The following is an 18,434-nucleotide window of genomic DNA, read 5'->3' as shown; positions in this document are numbered from 1 at the left end:
GCATTACAAACCTTTGGTTGAAATGTAGTTTGTAGTCAATTTGTGCTCAAAATCTATTTTAAGTCAATCATTGGCCTATAAAATGCTGGGGGGGCCACATAAAATGACATGACGGGCCACATGTGGCCCGCGGGCCTTGAGTTTGACACATGTAGACTCTACAAGGCCTCACAAATTTTAAAATAATGGTCCAAATTCAATTTCTTCAAGCAAAAACTGGACTATTTATGTTTTGGTGGAAACATCAAATTAACCAAGCTTCAGGAGACGGACAAAGATCGCCCAGGGTGTCTGTTTGTGTTTGTTGTCAGCACACACAGCAGTTCTTCGCTGTTTATCAGCCTGTTGGTAACTATAATAAGACCTTGCTAAGTTGCAATTTGCTGATGTGCAGCGGCGTGTAAACCAGACACCCAGAGAAGCAAGTGGGAGGTTCTCTTCCCATAATTCTTGCATCCTATAAATAGGAATAAATAAATAACATGAGAAAAAAATATATAATGCGAGTAAACATAATGGACTTCCAGGAGAGAGGATATTAAAATAACCAGATCACTGACTAATAGGAACATAAGTGACTAAATCCACATCTGACTCAGTCTTAATGACTCACTGTCGCTCTTTGACAGACTCCATACTGTGCAGTTTATGCCAGCTGACAGCATCCATTTAAATGCAAACTTACAAATCATAGGAACCTCCTCTGGAAAGAAGGGTTTATTAATGTAGTATATGATGAATAAATGTTATTATGCACAATATTTGCAAGCTGCTACAATAAACATACCCAGCTGATCATTACTAGATGGATTTTGCGGCTTTTTAATTTCCAAACACATTCTTGTGTTGCGGTTGAAGAGTTAGAATGAGAGGAATCAATCTGAAAAGGGCAGAGTATGAAACTGATCTAAACTCTGAATGATTTACTCAACTGAGTTAATTACACACTTCAGGTCAACCATCACATTTGAGCCTCAAGCCACCAATATTCTAAATTATATCTCATGCATTGGCAACATTACAGTCAGAAACACTCTTTATGAGATGGCAACAGTTCATCTGCCATGACAAATTTCTCGCCACAAAACCTATTAAGAGCTATTACAGCTTGAGCCGTACCGGATGTGTGGCACCGCCGGGAGAAAACACATAAACACAAAACAACTGCTATTACATTTTCAGAGCAATTAATATCCAAGGATCTATTTAGATTCCCATCTGCCCGCAAACTAGAGCCCCCAAAAGAAGTCAAAGCTTATGTAACGGCATCACTGGCAAAGTACTGCATAGACAGGAGAAAGGAGCCTGTTAAAGGAATGTTTGATGGTATGTGATGAGTATGAGAATATAGGGAGACTGTTTTATCCCTTAAACAAGGCATGAGTGAGACATGAGTGAGGAAGGAGCTTTAAATCAAACACTCTGACACAAACTGTCTGCTGAGCATGCATTATTTCCCAATAACTTTTCAAATCCGGCACCGCGTGTGTGTGTGTATTTCCGAGTGTGTTCATGCATTCGGCCTCAGACAGAATGAGGATGAGCGCTTCTGCACAAGTAAACATGAAAGGAAATTACACTCTTGTTTCATAACAGATTGCATATTGCTTTGTTCCCTGATGTCCCCTGACAGCGCTCTGATGATTTCAGGGCCGAGCGTCTCCACTTCCCAAAAACATAACAATGATACAGACTCTGACGCTGCTAATGTTTCCCAAAAGTGCCACTACTGATGAAAAACTTTCAGACAGATATGCTTCTTAGGTAATATGTTGTATTATTTCAGCGTTCTATTCATTTCCTATGAACTATAGCATTTCTTGGACCCATAGAACAGGAAATAAAGATCCAACGACTATCAGATTAATGTTGTTGTTCAAACAATTTCATTTCTTTGCAGTTTTTTCACTTTCTTAGATTTTTTTAAAGCATAGATCCTTCCTCTATATAAAGCTGTTATATAACATGGCTGTACAAAGGGTATATAAAGTGCGTTGACAGAGTGTTCACAATTTGAATAATCATTTTCTCAAGCCACAGCCAGGCCTGATTAAAAACCTATAGATCAAAAAAAAAAAAAATCACTTAATCAGAACCGTCCGGCAGCATGAAGAAAGCTAAAAGATCTCAAAAACCTACACCTACACACACCCAGATTTAAAGAAATCCAAGAACAGTTATGAAACAAAGTCAGTGAAATCTATCAGCATGGTGGCAGTGGTGAGCCTTCCCTACCATTATTTAGCCTATTACTGTAAATCCACATTAAAAACATATCTACTAGGTCAAAAGTTTCATTTTGGAGATCCCTAGATAAAGTCCAAATCTAATTCTGATTAGATTGCTGCAATTTGATCTTAAACTGACAGCTCAAGGAAAATCCTATAGTCTGGATGAATTCAAGCAATTCAGAAAAGAATAGTTAGTCAAAATTCCTCCACAGTGATGTCAAAGATGTGCAAATACCTGACAATAGCTGTTTCATCCAGGGTGGCATAAATACTTTTGAAGTTTAGGGGGACATTTACTTTTCACATAAGGCCAGATTAGCTGTGATAACTGTATTTACTTTGGTTATTTCTGACATTTTCTTTGTACCTATTTTATTATTATTATTATTATTATTATTATTATTGAATGGTTTAAAGTTATTTGTGTAAAGATATGTCAGTAAATATCCTTTTAAATAAAACAGATACCATGTTCAAGAAATAAAAACAGCTAAATGTTGCTCACACCATTTAAAAATGAACTCCAATTAGTTGATTAGATCAGTGCATTATTTGTATTCTAATTAAATTATTTACCCCTCAGGATAAATTTAATCAGCTCCTGGCAGCGTTAAAAAACATTAGTAGTAGGATGGCAATATAAAGCAGAGTTCAGAAGAAGAAGAAAAGCTATCTATGGTGACACCTTTAAGCTGATGAGCAGGACAGGAGCACAAACTGAGTAACTGAGAGGGGTGTGAAAAAATATGGTTTCCATGGCAGTAATGTCCTTTGGCCATAGATGCATGCAGGCCATGTGCCACTTTGTTGCACAATGTGCAGGCAGAGATAATAGAGTGCCATCATTCATATTTTAGCTACTCTGAGTATTGTTCCCAGCAGAACTATGCCATTCATAAAATTCCCCACATGAACGCATCCATGCTTCGCATGGCCTGGTTATGCTGAAACACTTATGCAATACCTCTTTTTTTAAACCGTTGTGCTCACAAGAAAGCACAGCCAATGAAGGAGAGCAGAGGGAAACATATCAAATAAAAGTGGAGAGAGAAATCAAATCTCCAACTTCCCAGAGTTAAACCAAAAGCAAATACAGAACAAGAAAAATGGAGGAAGAAGGAGAAAAAAAAACACAACAGGGGAGATCTGTTTCTGACTGCAGTTCTGAGCCCCTCATTGTGCTAGATGACAAAACAAGCAGCTTTGATGTATCTGGTTCTCTGTTCCTACATAGAAGTAGTGGAGTTACACAACATGTGCCACTTTCAGGAACAAGGACAGGATGAAATAAACAGAACAAAAAACAGGGGCAGAGTGGTGTGAAGAGGGGTAATTTCATAACCAGTCTCTTTCCCTGTGCTGTCCATTACACACGACTGACTCCACAGTTTACACTCTATACATAAATTTAAATGGCAACAATATAAAAAAATGCATAGAAACCCAGAACAAGACAGAACAAGTGAAGTGTGATATTGCAAAACTGTAGTCATCACCTTTTTCATAAAAGGCCATTTGCAGAAATAATGAATGCTAGTCGTTTTTGATGTTATCAGTGTGCCACCTAGTGTCCAAATCACAAAACTACAATTCTGTTAGTTCTCTCTTCTGTTTCTGCTACTTGGTTTCGTCTACTAAACAAACAAAAACACACAAATAATGTACGTTTTAATAAACAGTTGATAACTAGTTATCTAGCTTGTTTAGCAACTCTAGTGCTGCAAAAAATAGAATTTGCTGAACAATTACAGAAATCATTACCACAGCTGGACAAACAAATAACACCACATGGTGGCGCTGTTTAACTATAAGACATGGAAGGCAACAACAATTTACCAGAACCAAAAGAGTCCACGGACTGAATTTCTGGTATTAAGTGACTTTTTTTTTTTTTTTATCAGGTTACAAAAGATTAAAGATAGTCTTGAAACACAGAGCAGTGCTGATAAAAGGATGTGGGAAGGAGGAATGTATTTTAAACATATTCACTATGAATAACATGCAGATCCAGTGACTGAGCAAAAGCAGATGAAAAATAAAATGCTTTAAACTGTGAACTAAGTAAGCACCACTATATCTCATCTTGTTTAAAGAAAAATGTGTGGGCATAAAGTACAGCACCATGTAAAAGTATTCACACCCTTTGATTTTATTCGACTGACCAATATAAACTTATGCATATTAGAGTGGTGGAAAGAAAATGATGCATGATATTCAAACATTTCCACTATCAAAATCTGAAACGTGTGGCATTCATTTTGAGTCCCTTTTACGCTGATACACTTAAACAAAATTCAGTGCAATCAATTGTAAGTAATCACCTATTGAATGAGTGGAGTCAACATGTGTGAGTCACACTCACTTTCTGAAAGAAGAAAAACATTTAAAAACAAACCTACGAGAAAATAACCATTTTTAACTTACAACTTAGAACATCTACAGAAAACTATAACTGCATGTCACTCTGATAATGTCATCGCCAGTGTGAAACATGACGGTGGCAGCATCATGGTGTGGGGACTCGGGAGGCTTTTCTTTGGGAGGGACAGGACAGTGGGTCGTGTTTCATTTGAAAATGGATGGAGGAAAATAGAAGTCAATCCTGTGTTCTGGATGTAGAAGACTTAAGACTTGAATCAGAGGTTTAACTTTCAGAAGCCATAGTGGTTTGCTCTATTTGCTTAGTTTGCCAGATACAGTTTATATTTTACACTTGTTTATTTTTTATTTTTTTAATTAAACACCACTGCTAGATTCACGCGCAGCTCATGTCGGAGCCACACAGTGATCTACATCTCTGAGACAGACTGTCTTGCTCAGTTGCAGTTCCAGCAAATCAGCAGCTAAGAACAAATGATTAGTGACAGCGCTTCTTGTTCTGCACATTTACATCAGCTATTCTTGTCTTGCGAGTCGTATGGCAGGTCTTACTGAGGAGTCATTTACCAGCTCCTCAGGTTTTACGTTAGCACTTCTGACAGTCTCACGATAGCAAAACAATAAATGTAAAGACAACTAAACCAAACTCTGAAATAACACATAAAACAACCAAAAATAAAAGTCTTATTGTGAAATTATGTTTTTTCAGTCTAAGATTTACCAAAACTGTGACTGTAAACTTGTTCTATAAAAGGTTTAATTGTGTCCTTGCAGCTTTTGTTTAATTTTGAGCTTCGGGGTCATCGTGTCTCTTACATTATACTTAAATATGGAGTGCTGACATTTCAAGGATAAGTTCTTTGATATGTTACTTGTTAGAGAATTAATATAATAGAAAAAAAAGGACCATTTCAGCAGAATTCCTGCATAATCTGTTTGAAGCAGAATCTAGCAGGTTGCTGCAAAGCTAGAACTCAACCTCCAATGTTCTTCCACCACAATAGACTTACAGTTTATACAGAGGACACGGTGAGGGCAGCGTAATCCAGCCCACAGAAATACCACAGTTTGGAGGGATGAGCTGCTGCTGTGTTCTGCCAAAGAAGCTTAGATCAGTGGAGCTCTCCATGGTCCTGGAATCACAGTTGCAAGCTAAAAGGGCCAGCATCTACCTGTCTATCTATCCATCTATCATTGTTTTTTCATAATTCTTTCATGCTTATCAAAGAAAATGTATATATTTTAAAGTCTTTGCTTCATAAATTTAATTTTCCCCTTTGTTCAAGGCCATTAGTTCTAGTTCAGTTGTTTTCTCATTTTGAGAGTTTATTTTCACAGTCTTTGTTCTGCCTTGTTTTGTGTAGAAAACACAGAACAGGGAACATTTGATTGATATTTTAGGGTCAAGATCATCTGTCATCTGAAAAAGGGAAGACTGGCTAAAACTCAATTTCACAAAGGTAGGAGGCGAGAACAAAGCACATCAGAAGCCAAATTAACACATCACTGCTGTTTAATTAGCAGAGCCCAGACTGAATGGTCACGTTTCATCGGACACCTGCCACAAAATGAGAAATGATTAATTTCGGGAAGCAGTAGAGGTCAGGGAGAGTGAGAAAGACAAACAGGAGCGGTGACATGAGGCCAGTTAACTGTGTTCACCTCAAACCAGCAGATGCCTGCCAGGCTGGCTGCTCTGTTGCATAACACCTTATGTAACCACTTCTGTTCACCACATGGTGGGAGGGAGAGGAAAAGTTTCTGATGAAGCTGTGAATTTTTTTCTTTATTAAATGTGACAGCATCTCCCCACCCTCCATGTGTTAAAACACATCTTTTGGCAGCTCCGATTAAAAAAAAAAAAAAAAAAAAAAAGAAGGAAACTAAAGTCCTACTGCTTTCTCAAGGACACACAACCTGAATATGACTTCATCTTATGCTTCGAACAATTATCTTTGCTGCCTTCTATACATTTCGGCTGCAAGTCCTGTCAGCCTATTACCAGTTTTCTCCACCAATTATTTCGCACTACTTCTTTAAGCTCTATCTGTCTGCAACAAACCAACATATTCATCCCTTATATGAAAAAGGAGATAGTGCCAGTAAAGCCATCTATTAGTTTAAGAAAAGTGCAGTTTTTATTTATTTATTTTTTTCAAAATTTTAAAAAGCAATGTCAGAAATATTATAGTTACATATTGACATCATCAGTAAGAACAAAGCCACTTTTTCCCCACTTCTGTGTGACCTTCAGCATTTTAGGGGTCAGATGTGAGCATCAACTACAATGAAACTCAATCCAACAGGTTGAATATGTTACTGGCATGCAAAGTGAGAATTCCTGACCCTTAGAATCTAGTAACAAAGAATTACACATTATAAAAGTATTTTCCAACATCCATAATATAAACAACTAATATTGCAGTGGATGACAGGAAATCATACTTTGCATGCAAATACCTACAACACACTGGAAAAATATTAATTATTTGCGTGTCCATCTATACACAAACAGTGTTTGATACAAAGATGGCCCAAACTTTGCTGTTATATCAGCTCCAGCTTTTCTAGGATTGCTGTCTTGAAGGTTTAAGGATGAAGATATGGGATTATTTGTACATTTTGTTCAAAAGTGTATTTGTGAGATCAGATGCTGATGTTGGACGAGAAGCCCTGAGTTTCGGTTTCTGCTGCAGTTTCAGACTGGAAACTGATTAGGCTATGTCCAGATTTCATCTTAAACTGTGTAGGTTTTTTTTTTTTTCATTAAGAGTGATGCTTTGTTGTGGGAAAATTGTGATAAAAATGTGACTGCAATTTTACAGTAAACAAAAAAAGATATCATGTTTCAATATTTATTGACTCAATAATCTGGTTAATGTATTATCTATAACATTTATACATACTAAGTTTTTATACACAGACCTAAAGAGAAAGGGAATAAATATAAAATTGCCTAGTAGCAGATTTCAAATGTTTTGGTGTTTTTTTTTCCTCACAGATCCAACAATCAGTAATAATCAGTTTTTGCCGTTTTCTTCTTTATAGAGTAAAACACGTCTGACGTTAACTGGTTAATTAGGCTGCAGCCAACTGTGGTGACGCATTGTTACTAATAGGTTATGGTTATTGTATTAATCTTTAATTTTCAGAGGGAGAGAGCATTATTCAGTTCAGTCTGACAGCTCAGAGATGTCTACGTGTTCTTTATGCAACTAACAGCATAGAGCTGGAACACAGCTTTCTACCATACAAATACACTGAGACTGTGTGTGTGTATGTGTGTGCATCTGAACTTGCGATGTGACTGAGTTCTCCACAGTCTGCCGGTGCTACAAACGTCTGCCATCGATCCTAGCTTGGCAACAGATCCTCCGACTGTACGACCAGAGCTCCAATCTGCCACAGTGACTCTTCACAGGCAGACAGAGACACACACAAAAAGCTCAGTCACTGAGTCAGAGAGAAAGGCAAACATGAAATCAACTTTGCTGAAAAAAAGATGCTCAAAATAACTTGTTTACTAACAAAAGCAGCAGTATTCTCCCAAGACTCTTCAAAAAAAAAAACATTTTTTCAAACTCTGTCAACTTGCACTTAGAGCAGTGCTGATACATTACATACCTGCTCATACTCACAGAGAAATACCTACACACCCCCTCACACACATGCACTACGATGAGTGGCTGTGATTCAGCAGATCTGAAAGAGCAGATGCACTTTTCCCACTCATGCAAAGCAGAACCGTGACACCGACAAGCCTAAAAAACTGAGGATGAAAAGCAGATAAATGCTTAGACATGAGGGTGAGATAATTTTCACATAATTCTGATGTAATATGAAGGTTTGCAATGTAATTTGTTTAGCATTTAAAGATGATGCACGGACAGCAGAGGGAGATGCCAAAATAACATTCTTTCCATAGAGGAAAAATCTTAACATGAGATTAAAAACTGTCAGAATGCAAAGAAACCAGAGGAGGGAAATAAAAGCTGCATGGCCTTGCCAGCAAGGAGAGAATGGTGCCAGCAATGCAGTTTAAGACGTGAAAGCTGCACTGCAGATTGTGAACAAGTTGCTCTTCCTCATTTCTCCCCCACATGACACCTGCATTAAAACTGGGTCATTTAATGTGCAGGAAAATACATAGCAGAACTGTATCCTTGGTAATAGGAGTGAACTCTTTAAATCATATGAAGAATTAACATGGCCAGCATAGTCAGTGCATTAGTGTCAGCATTTAGCATTGCCAATTAACACAAGATCCAAAAAATTGGTTATATTAAAATTACAGTGTGCATTTGAGGAATAATCAAATCGATTCAAATTCTAAAAAGTTATTAAGGCTTGTGTAGGTAGAAGTTACCAATGGACAAGTTGGACAAACAGTACTCAAATGTACTCAAAGTGAACTAAGTTGTGACTGATCAACACTCCTAAAATCTGAACCAGTAGACTTTGTTCCAAGACATTTTGTTTCTCCACAATGTATTCTGCCTTTTTATGATCACATACATTTATCATAGAAAAAATCCAGTAATTAATCCCTTAAACTATTAAGGAACGCAGGCATATTTATTTGCATTTGTATGAATTTGCATTTGTATGTTTTTTGTTTTTCTTTATTCAATAAGGAAGAAAACAGCCCAGTTGGCTAAGATGTGCTGGAGATAAAGCTATGGTATCACTTCATGCTTCTTTTGGCAAAATCTAAATGAATGCAGTGAAAGGTGTGTGTTACACATTGAATATGCATGAGGCACACGAATGCTGGCAGAGGCAGCAGGTGGGGTCTGCCATAGTGCCTGTGTGTGTAAACAGAGCTAAGAAGTATTAATACGCCGGCCATGTCCGTGTCCTAAGCCACTTACGGGTCGTCTATTGTCATGATCGGTCTGTGCAGACTACATCATGCCGGTGTGCTCCTGTGATAATTCGACAGCATGTAAACCAGTTCCTTAGCAACTAGATCAAATTTTCAGAAAAACTAGCAAAACAAAGCTCAAAATAGTTAGGTTGTGCTTACACAAAAAGAAAGGGGAAGAATCTAAACCGGATGGTGGAATCTGATCTAGGCTCCTGAAGCAAGATTCTCGTATTACACACAGATATCCAAATGATCACAGGAGTAAGAGCTCACAGCAGAGGAGGTGGCACAGTGTATCAGATACTCACAGAGACTCACTCCCTTTGTGTTACATAGTGCCGAACAAAAGTATTCACACCCCCTTGAACTTGTTCAGATGTTTTCAGGCTACAACTACAAACATTATATATTTTGTTGGGATTGCATGTTGTGAACCGACACAAAATATAACATATTCTGAAGCACAAAGGAAATAAGAGAAACCTAAAAGCTGTGATGTGCCTTTGCATTCTGCCCTTGCTATGTCAGTACTTTTTAGAACCACGTTTTTAAACAATAGCAGTCATAAGTTTTTAGGGTATGTCTCCACTGGCTTCACACATGTAGAAACTGAGATTTTTGCCCATTCTTCTTTGCAAAATAGCTAAAATTCTGTCAGGTTGGACAGAAATTGCCCATTGTGGCTCTAGCTGTATGGCATCGGTGATCATTTTACTGGAGATGTTCAGAGTTGTGGATATTATTTTCTGCCCAAATCTACTTTGTGCTTCTCCACATTATTCCTGATCTCTCAGGCATGTTCTAAGGTCTCCATATTTGCTTACATATATGGTGAGCTATTTATTAATTTGGTGACATGTGAAAGTATCCAGTTGCAAATTCCACTTAAAGTCACTTTTGAGATTTTAACGTGAATAAAAAATACCTTTAAGGTTGTAACATGAAAATGTTAGAAAACGTTTAAGGGAGTTTGAACACTTGAAGCACCATAAAACATATCTTATCATCAAATATAATGTAAAAAAAAATAAAGCAACAAGATCTTACAACATCACAGTAATTATAAAGATTTTATTATAAGGAAACTGTGAATATGGTCATAGCTTCATGTCATAGAGCCACTGTAAGTGATTTATTGTTTTGCCACTCTACAATCTTAACAACAAGGCTTAATAAATGCCACTGACAGAATGATTGCACATGAAATAATAATGAAGAACATAAACTTTAAACAAATAGAAAAATATACCTGAAAAGTGCACCGCAGCCAAAACACATCTAACAATCCCTGTATAATAGAGTGCATGCAAACCTGACGCCCTCTGTTTCTGGCCTCATTACAGGGTTAATGAAAGTAAGAGGCTCAAGCTCCTTTGCAGTTCTGTTGGGACTCGACATTACTGGCAGACAGGCCCAGAAACCTACTTTTGTGCAAGCTCACTGACTGATGTGGTTCAGCTCATGAAAGAAGTCCATACATAGAGAAACACATCCTCATAAATATGCTTCTGGTTGCACAAACCTAGACAAACATTTCATTTAGCTTCTAAAGCAAAGTCATCCTGATACTTATACTTGACTAGCATGCATACAAAATTACACTATAGAGTACTCAGTACTCTATAGTGTACTCAAATTACACTATAGAGTACCCAGGTACTCTATAGTACTCAGGTCTTCTGCAAGATTTTCTTGTGTAGACAAATTACTTGGAAATAAGCTCTGGAACAGTTCATTCATCAATTCAAATCCCGTATTTCATTTTGTCTCCCACAGCCCACTTTCCAGTTTTCCAAACTACGTCACGCACCAACCAGAGGCCAAACATAGAAGGAAAGATAAAAATGAGGAGCTGGATTTGCACTCAGCCCAGCCCTGCCAATTTAGCAGTGAGTGTGTTACCATGCCTACATGTTCAATCAATACCATGTCTAAAAATAGCACACCAAAACAGCCTCATTTCCCATCGCAGAGGGATGAACAGAGCAACAGTAGTACTTATTGTGTAATCTCCAAGAAAACTGCTCGTTAGTGGGTATTATGCAAATGCAGTGAGTTTAATCCCCAACAGAAGGTTTCTCTAGGAAAACCTGATCCTCAGATTTCATTGGCTGGTACTAGAATCTAATTGGAGTCAGGATCCTGCTGAGCTAACAGTGTAACATTAAACAGACAGAGATGAAATGACATGAAAGTAAGAGCTTACTAAAAGCGTCACTGAGCATAAAAAGATCCTAGAGCAAAGAGCGTTTCTGTGAGCATGATTCACTAATTGGTCATTTACAACGCAATTCTTGCCATACAACACAAAATGTCAAGAAGCCCAACACAATCTGTTTCAAGAATAATGCTGCTGACAGGATGACAGCAGCTCAGTGTCATTAAATTCAGTAACTTGGAGCTGCAGCATCACAAAAAGAGGCAGACAGAGAAATGGGGAGCAGACAAAAATACAGAGAAAAAAAAAGGTGATTCATGAGACAGGTGGCATGAATCCAAACAGGAAAAAAATATGAAAGAATAAAACGCCAACATGCTGGGGGAGACAGCGTGTTCTTCCTTTGCTTATGAATACACACAAACATCAACATGTGCCTGGAAGAAGGCTTGTTTGACATGATTCAGCTGCAGTGCAGACCTAGTTCTCATTTTAGCAATGCAGTAAGGAAAACGTGCATCGTTCTGAGAGAGTAGGAGCTGGACTGGTGGGTGGACTGTTTTTTTGACGCCGATTTATTCTTGTGTTTAGAGACAATGATCTGCACACACCACACATCGTTGCAGCGTGTGAGCGACTCCATTCATGATTTCTTTCAACATTATCTCCTCTTGACCTCTGCGTCACTCGTTCTGTTCACAGCTCTGACTGTAAATTTAGATGTACCCATAAAATTGGAGGTGTGGAATGAAAAATGAAAGAGTACTCATTAATATTTAGACATTCTGAAGTCCTAATTCCACTCTTCAAGCAGCAGCCAGTGGACTAACTCTTTCTGCAGATAAGATATGCAACAACCTCCGATGAAGAATCAAACAGCAGTTTAAAAACTTTGCCTTGTTTCAGCCCCATTGTCAGTTCAAACAGCAAACCAATGATGCCTCCAAAATTTAAAAGAGCACAAAGGTGAATAATTCAAATAGAATTTCTCCTGAATACATCTTTTGGACTTCTGTCTTGCCTTTAACTCAACTCAGTAGCAACTGGTATTTCCAGAAGCTGTACCACCTTATCATCCCCATGCGTTTGATTAATGTTTTACACAATTTCCTGAGCAACAGACAGCAAGAAGTGTGGATGTGCTCAACCCCGTCCGCTGCCTTCACCATCAGCTCCAGAGCACCACAGTGTCTGTGTTTAATCCATTCCTAAATACATTCTACAAAAACAACAGCATCAGCTCACCACTCAGCAAACCTTTTCTAAAAATACTCAGAGCACAACACAGCCATCCTGTCCCTATTCAATACGAGGCAAGTTTATTTATAGATCACCAAGTGCTTTAAAATACATCAAATGAATGGCAGAAAGACATTAGCAAAGCAAAGTTCCATAAAATGTTAAAATAGAGATATTAAAGTCATAAAAAAAACTAATGCCATGAACTGTTTGTCAAACACTTAGAACTAATGCTGCTGCAAACAGAAAATGTTTTCCGTTCTGACACAATAAAAATAATTAAACACAATAACTGTCATGGACTACTACGCCACTGTTTTATACTCGACTCTTATCAACTTGTGCTTCATATCAGAAAAGCCTGCACACAAATTACAATGGGCAGCTATAGGGTAGGGAGGAACTAACTATAAGAAGTACAACTGGATTCAACCACATCTCCTGCTCTGTCCATCAACACTGGAGCACCACAGGGCTGTGTGCTTGGTCTATTAGAAAACACTCTCTACACACATGACATCATCAGCCCAACAACCAGCAAAAGCTAACCAGCTGTTTTGTCAACAAGGTCTTTATTGTAAACTAGACAAAGCTCACCAACACAAGCTTTTCCCACAATTTCACTAGAACAGGACTTCATCCATTTACTCAAAGAACTTCTAGTTGTACTGCCTTCTCTGTTAAACACATGTGAAAAACAATTCCTCCAAGGGACAATAAAGTAAAAGTTCACAGTTCATTGTTATCTCTAGATTATATATCTCACTAAACAATATGTATTAGCAAGAGATGCTTAAAGGCAAATGTCTCCTGCATGCAAAGCACAAGAAATATTAGGGCTAGTGTATTAATCTTTTAATACTACAAACTCACCAGTTTGCCCTCCAACGTGTAGATTTTCTTCACCACCCCAGAGTCGAGCTTGATGGCATCTGTGATATCGGTTAGAACCTGCTCATAGGAGTGGGCTGTTTTCTTATTCAGCAAGATCCTCACGGCTTTGCGAGGCTTAACTCCACTTCGAACCACCGTTACTAGCTTTGGACGAATGAAGTCCTTCCCTTCGCGGCCGTCTGAGGCACAAGCTGTGGCACAGCTCAGGGATGGAGGCCCACGTGATGAAGAGGACGAGGCCTTGACATTCACTGACCAGTTGGGGTTTACGTTTTTAGTGTAATCCAGCTTTTTGTAGGCCTCAATGGAGCTGCAGACGTAGCTTTCACCTGTTAAAGAGACAAACATTTGGAAAAAGATGAAACATGAAAAAGTGAGTTTAATTTCAACAACTGATAGCTCTTCTTATTTCACTTCTCCTGACATTTTAGCACTGACAGCCATGGGAGAGAAATTATCCTGAAATGATCCCGAGAGAACTAATCTGACATGAAACAAAGGATACATCTGTTTGGACATATGGGCATCAAATGCATGACACACTTTGGTTTTAACAGATTTTTTATGGAGCACAGCCCACAAAAAAAGCCTAATTTATAACCATTGGGTAAATCCTACATTTTCAACAAAGAATGACCCAGTAGTGTGCAGAATAGCAAAATGGTTTAATATTGCAATAAGCCAGTAAATGTAGTCACTGTCAGTTCTTTATTTTATGTAATAGCTCCAATACTGTGAAACAGCTGCATTTTTACTCAGGTTTTTATACTGTGAAATTCCCATTGAAGCTTGTGTCTAAGTGAATGTCCCCGTTACATTAGCCTCATCTAAAGTTTATCAGAAAAGGGAGCTGGACAAGATCAGATTTCGTGGAGGCTCACTAGTCATGAAGAGTTTGCTCCTTAAGAAAGAATGAGAGATGTTTTAGATTATTTAGTGTAAAACTGACTCCCAAACAGATGCAGAGCCATCCTGAGGCATACACAACTTGAGGCCCTGGAGAAAGAGCTGCTGAATTCTCACACATTTTTGAGCTCAGAAGTTTTTTGTGTTGTTGTTTTTGTAATTTGTATTCAAGTTTATGAAGAATTAGGCAACTTTACGTTCTCTGTATCGTTTTTCACATAGCACATTAATAGGAATTTGACTTTTTTATGAATTTTATATAACTTAAAATGACATTTTAGAAAATTATTATTAAATTATTCATTTAAATAAATAAATAAACTACATCTAAAAATGTTTTACGGTTTGATACATGTAATTGAAGCCATTAGTAGTGATAGCGATTAACAATTTATATGAATATTTTTAAGTTAATTAAGTCTCATTAATTAACATAATATTTTCTGTAGAGAATATAAGCACTAAAAGGTTCCTCCTTGTCCCATTCAAATTAAATGAAATGCTGTCCACTGAAAATGGCAAGGACAATCAGAAAAGAAACATCGCAGAAACTGAACTTTGACATTCTAGAACACTTTATCAAGCTCAAATCTGAGACGATTGTTATGTTTAGGGAGCCCTATTAAATCGTATGCCGGCTCTGAAAGTGCAATAAAACATCGTTACCTTCTACCAGCTGATCAATACTAGCGATCTTCTTGCCATCCAGGGTGTAGATTGTCCGGACCCCCTGGGGCAAGTTGACGTTGTCAGACAAAGAGCGGGTCAGGTCGGCCAGCAGCGCGTCAAAGGTCCGGAACCTATCTGAGGAGATGGCGTACACGATCCCGTTGAAGTAGCGGTCCCCGTTGCGGTAGAAGCGAACTTTCTTGGCCCTCTTCTCAGCACTCAGAGTCTTCAGGGTCCTGGTCCGGTACAGGCTGCAGTGGGCGCTGTGCGTGGGGCTAGGCACCCCGTTCATCTTAGCGTTGGACCGGCCGTGCCTCTGACCTTTGTCCCGATCGTCGAAGTGCTCCATCTCCATTTCGCTGCCTAAGCTGACGAGTACGGCTGTACTGTCTGGGGGGGAACAAAAAAGGGGAGAGGGAAGAGGGCTGTGATGAAAACTTTTCACTGCAGAGGAAATCGGGGAAATAAAAACAAACAACAAAGGTGCGAAATAAAGCCAGAAGAGGCGAACTGAGCAGCCAGCCGGTGTCTGCCGCCGGTGCTCTGTCTCAAAATAACCCCCTAATGACGGATTAAGTGCCGTTAAGCGGGGAGTGGACAGGGTGCTTCATGACGTCCATCCCCGTGGGTCTGAGGGTGCGTCTGAGTTGGATGAAGAGCGACAGTCACGAATCGATTTAACTTATTAATATTAATAAATACTCAGAAGCTGCGCGCTCAGCAGGACAAACATCAGCCTCATCCATCTCCTAAATCACATTATCCACAACATCATGCACCGATTAAAACTAACAGCATGTTTACGTCACGATTATACAACTTTGGAGCAAAGTATGGAAAAGTCAATTTAGATAAACGACCAATCACTTTTCGCGCACTGACAGACTTACCAACGCGAGCAATCAACGCTTCTGTCACTGTGACCTCCAGTCTGAACTGATGCACTACTTCCAGGCAGATGCGAAAAGAAAACACTGGAGTTCAGTGGGCTTGTCGCAGTTAGGATGGTGGCAGAGTGTCCTTTGTTGTCCGGTTGATATGCTCCGCCAGGCGACACAAAACGTGTGTATAATCAAGAGGCAGCGACTGGTTTGAAAATTGACTGGGTAGCAGCTGCTTACCCTCCCATTCTCTCCTCCAGCCACCCCCTCTCTCTTTCTCTTTCTCTCCTCCCCACTCCCACATCTTCACGTCACTCAGTCGTGATTTCCATTCGGCGCCCGCGCCCCCTTATTTCCATGCAAACCCACACTTCACACTCGTGGAAGGGGATGCAACTGATCGTGTCCCCCTCGCCAGCCTCGCCGGGGGGGGGGGGGTTAGTCTCATCACTTATTTTCTCAGTCAAAATAAAGCATACTCTGACAAAAACTGTGTTCAATTAAACAAATAAATTGTTTTGAAATAAATAAATTACAAAATACAGTTTTCAACGGAAGATCTCATTCATAAAGTGAATAGTTTTAAAATCCAACCTAATAATATGTAGGGGAAAAAAATAATTAAATAACTTGTGGCATCCTTGACAGCAATAACTGCCATCAAGACTTTGGCATAACTGGCAATGATTTTTTTTTTTTTTTTTTTTTTTTACATTGCTGGCTCACTCTTTCTGTAGCATTATTTTATTCAAACTCACTGAAAGATTTTTAACCTAAGGACAAGCTTGAAGTCTTGACACAGCAGCAATGAGATTTAAGTATGAAGGACATATTAAAACCTCAAGTTTTTAAGTGTAATTTGGTTTGAACAAACACATTGAAGCTTGCCATGTTTTATTCTAAAAAAGCTTTCATTTTAGCTGTTTAACCACAAAAATGTATATTAATTTATTTCACACATACATCAGTCCTCTGATGGACTAGAAGAATGACAGTCAACTAAACCAATATCTTCAGTAAAATGCTGATAGTAAAAAAAGTTGCTAATGTTGCTAGAATTTAGTCTGTACTTGAACAATATATATCCATTGTTTATTGTTTTCTATTGTTTTCTAACAATAGACAAAATATTGTTGTTAAATGCCCAAAATTGTTCTATGTTTTATGCATTTACTGTGTAGATGTGCAAATCCAGATACTGTTGGTTATATGTGATTCGTTTCCCATATGAAATGATTGGACGTGATAGCATGTTACTGCTTTAACACTAACATTTTTGGAAAAAGCTCAGAGCTGAGCGATGTAGAGGACATATCTAATCTTTTCCTGACATAGCAGGAAAAGTCTCATTGAGTAGGAAAAGATAGAAGCAACTGACCTACATGAAAACCTCCAGAGATTCGCTCATTCACTGGATTCTGACAAACATCCTGATGAACCATGCTGTCACACCCCTATGCTGTATGTGTGCTGCACTAGACCTGTGCCACAAGGCTAAACGATGCAGCCAGTCCTACATTCAAAAGCTTCTTTAAACAATTGTGAACACCTGAAGTCAGATGTCCTCATTTGTCATTTTTCTTATGAAGGTCACAAGTCTGTTTATTCAAAAAACTTGATTATACATCCTCATATTTATAAGATAAATAAATAAATCATGCTATTTAAGTAGTGTGATTGAGTTATACCTCCTGGGAATTCTTTGATAGAGATTCTTTCCTTCCCCCCTCGTGTAGTGCGTAAATGTATTTGTTGGTGTGACTGTGACAGACCGTGTACAGTCTCCTCTTTTTGGGGACAAACTCACAGGGACACAGTGTGCGTCACAAACCGAGACCCGACAAGGTGCTCCTGTCTAAATTAATCCTGAAGAAGCAGGGCGCACACAGCATGGGGCACACTGACTTAAAACGAAGGCAAAAGATGGAGCACAGTTAATGAAATGGTTTTCAGTGTTGGGTTTGTGACATCACTTAGGGTTGCTTTTAACAAATGTACGTTGTCTAGTTCTTATTTAGGAATTACACACAAAAAAATAATCCCAAAAATGACAGCATGTCAGTTCCAATCCCAGTCGGTCCTTAGGCAAGACTCTTCACCCACCTTGAGTGCTGGTGGTGCCCCAGGGCAGCTGTGGCTACTAGTAGCTTGCCATCATCAATGTCTGAATGGATCAATCAATCTATCAAATTTTATTTGCATAGCACATT

The 18,434-nt window shown here is 38.6% G+C and overlaps 1 protein-coding gene across 5 annotated transcripts in view; it reads right to left on the bottom strand.

Annotated features, from left to right (window-relative positions):
• dclk1a (doublecortin-like kinase 1a) overlaps positions 1-16,512 on the bottom strand; it is a 60,428-nt gene extending 43,916 nt beyond the window's left edge. For 2 of the 5 annotated variants that reach the window (XM_015038932.1, XM_015038926.1), the window contains exons 1-3: positions 16,234-16,512; positions 15,341-15,733; positions 13,748-14,097 (exon numbers count right to left, since the gene is read on the bottom strand). In XM_015038932.1, the coding sequence (XP_014894418.1) occupies positions 13,748-14,097; positions 15,341-15,698 (708 nt within the window). In that variant the 5' untranslated portion in view covers positions 15,699-15,733; positions 16,234-16,512. Of the gene's footprint in view, positions 1-13,747; positions 14,098-15,340; positions 15,910-16,233 lie in introns of those variants that run through there. The other 3 variants (XM_015038930.1, XM_015038929.1, XM_015038928.1) reach the window with 3 other exon arrangements.
• Between the last annotated feature and the right edge of the window lie 1,922 nt (positions 16,513-18,434).

The sequence above is a fragment of the Poecilia latipinna genome, unplaced genomic scaffold (genome assembly GCF_001443285.1).
Source record: "Poecilia latipinna isolate Pla-1442-1.1 unplaced genomic scaffold, P_latipinna-1.0 Scaffold457, whole genome shotgun sequence".
Taxonomy (NCBI): domain Eukaryota; kingdom Metazoa; phylum Chordata; class Actinopteri; order Cyprinodontiformes; family Poeciliidae; genus Poecilia; species Poecilia latipinna.
Note: the sequence above shows the minus strand (reverse complement) of the source record. Positions and strands in the feature narration are given on the sequence as shown.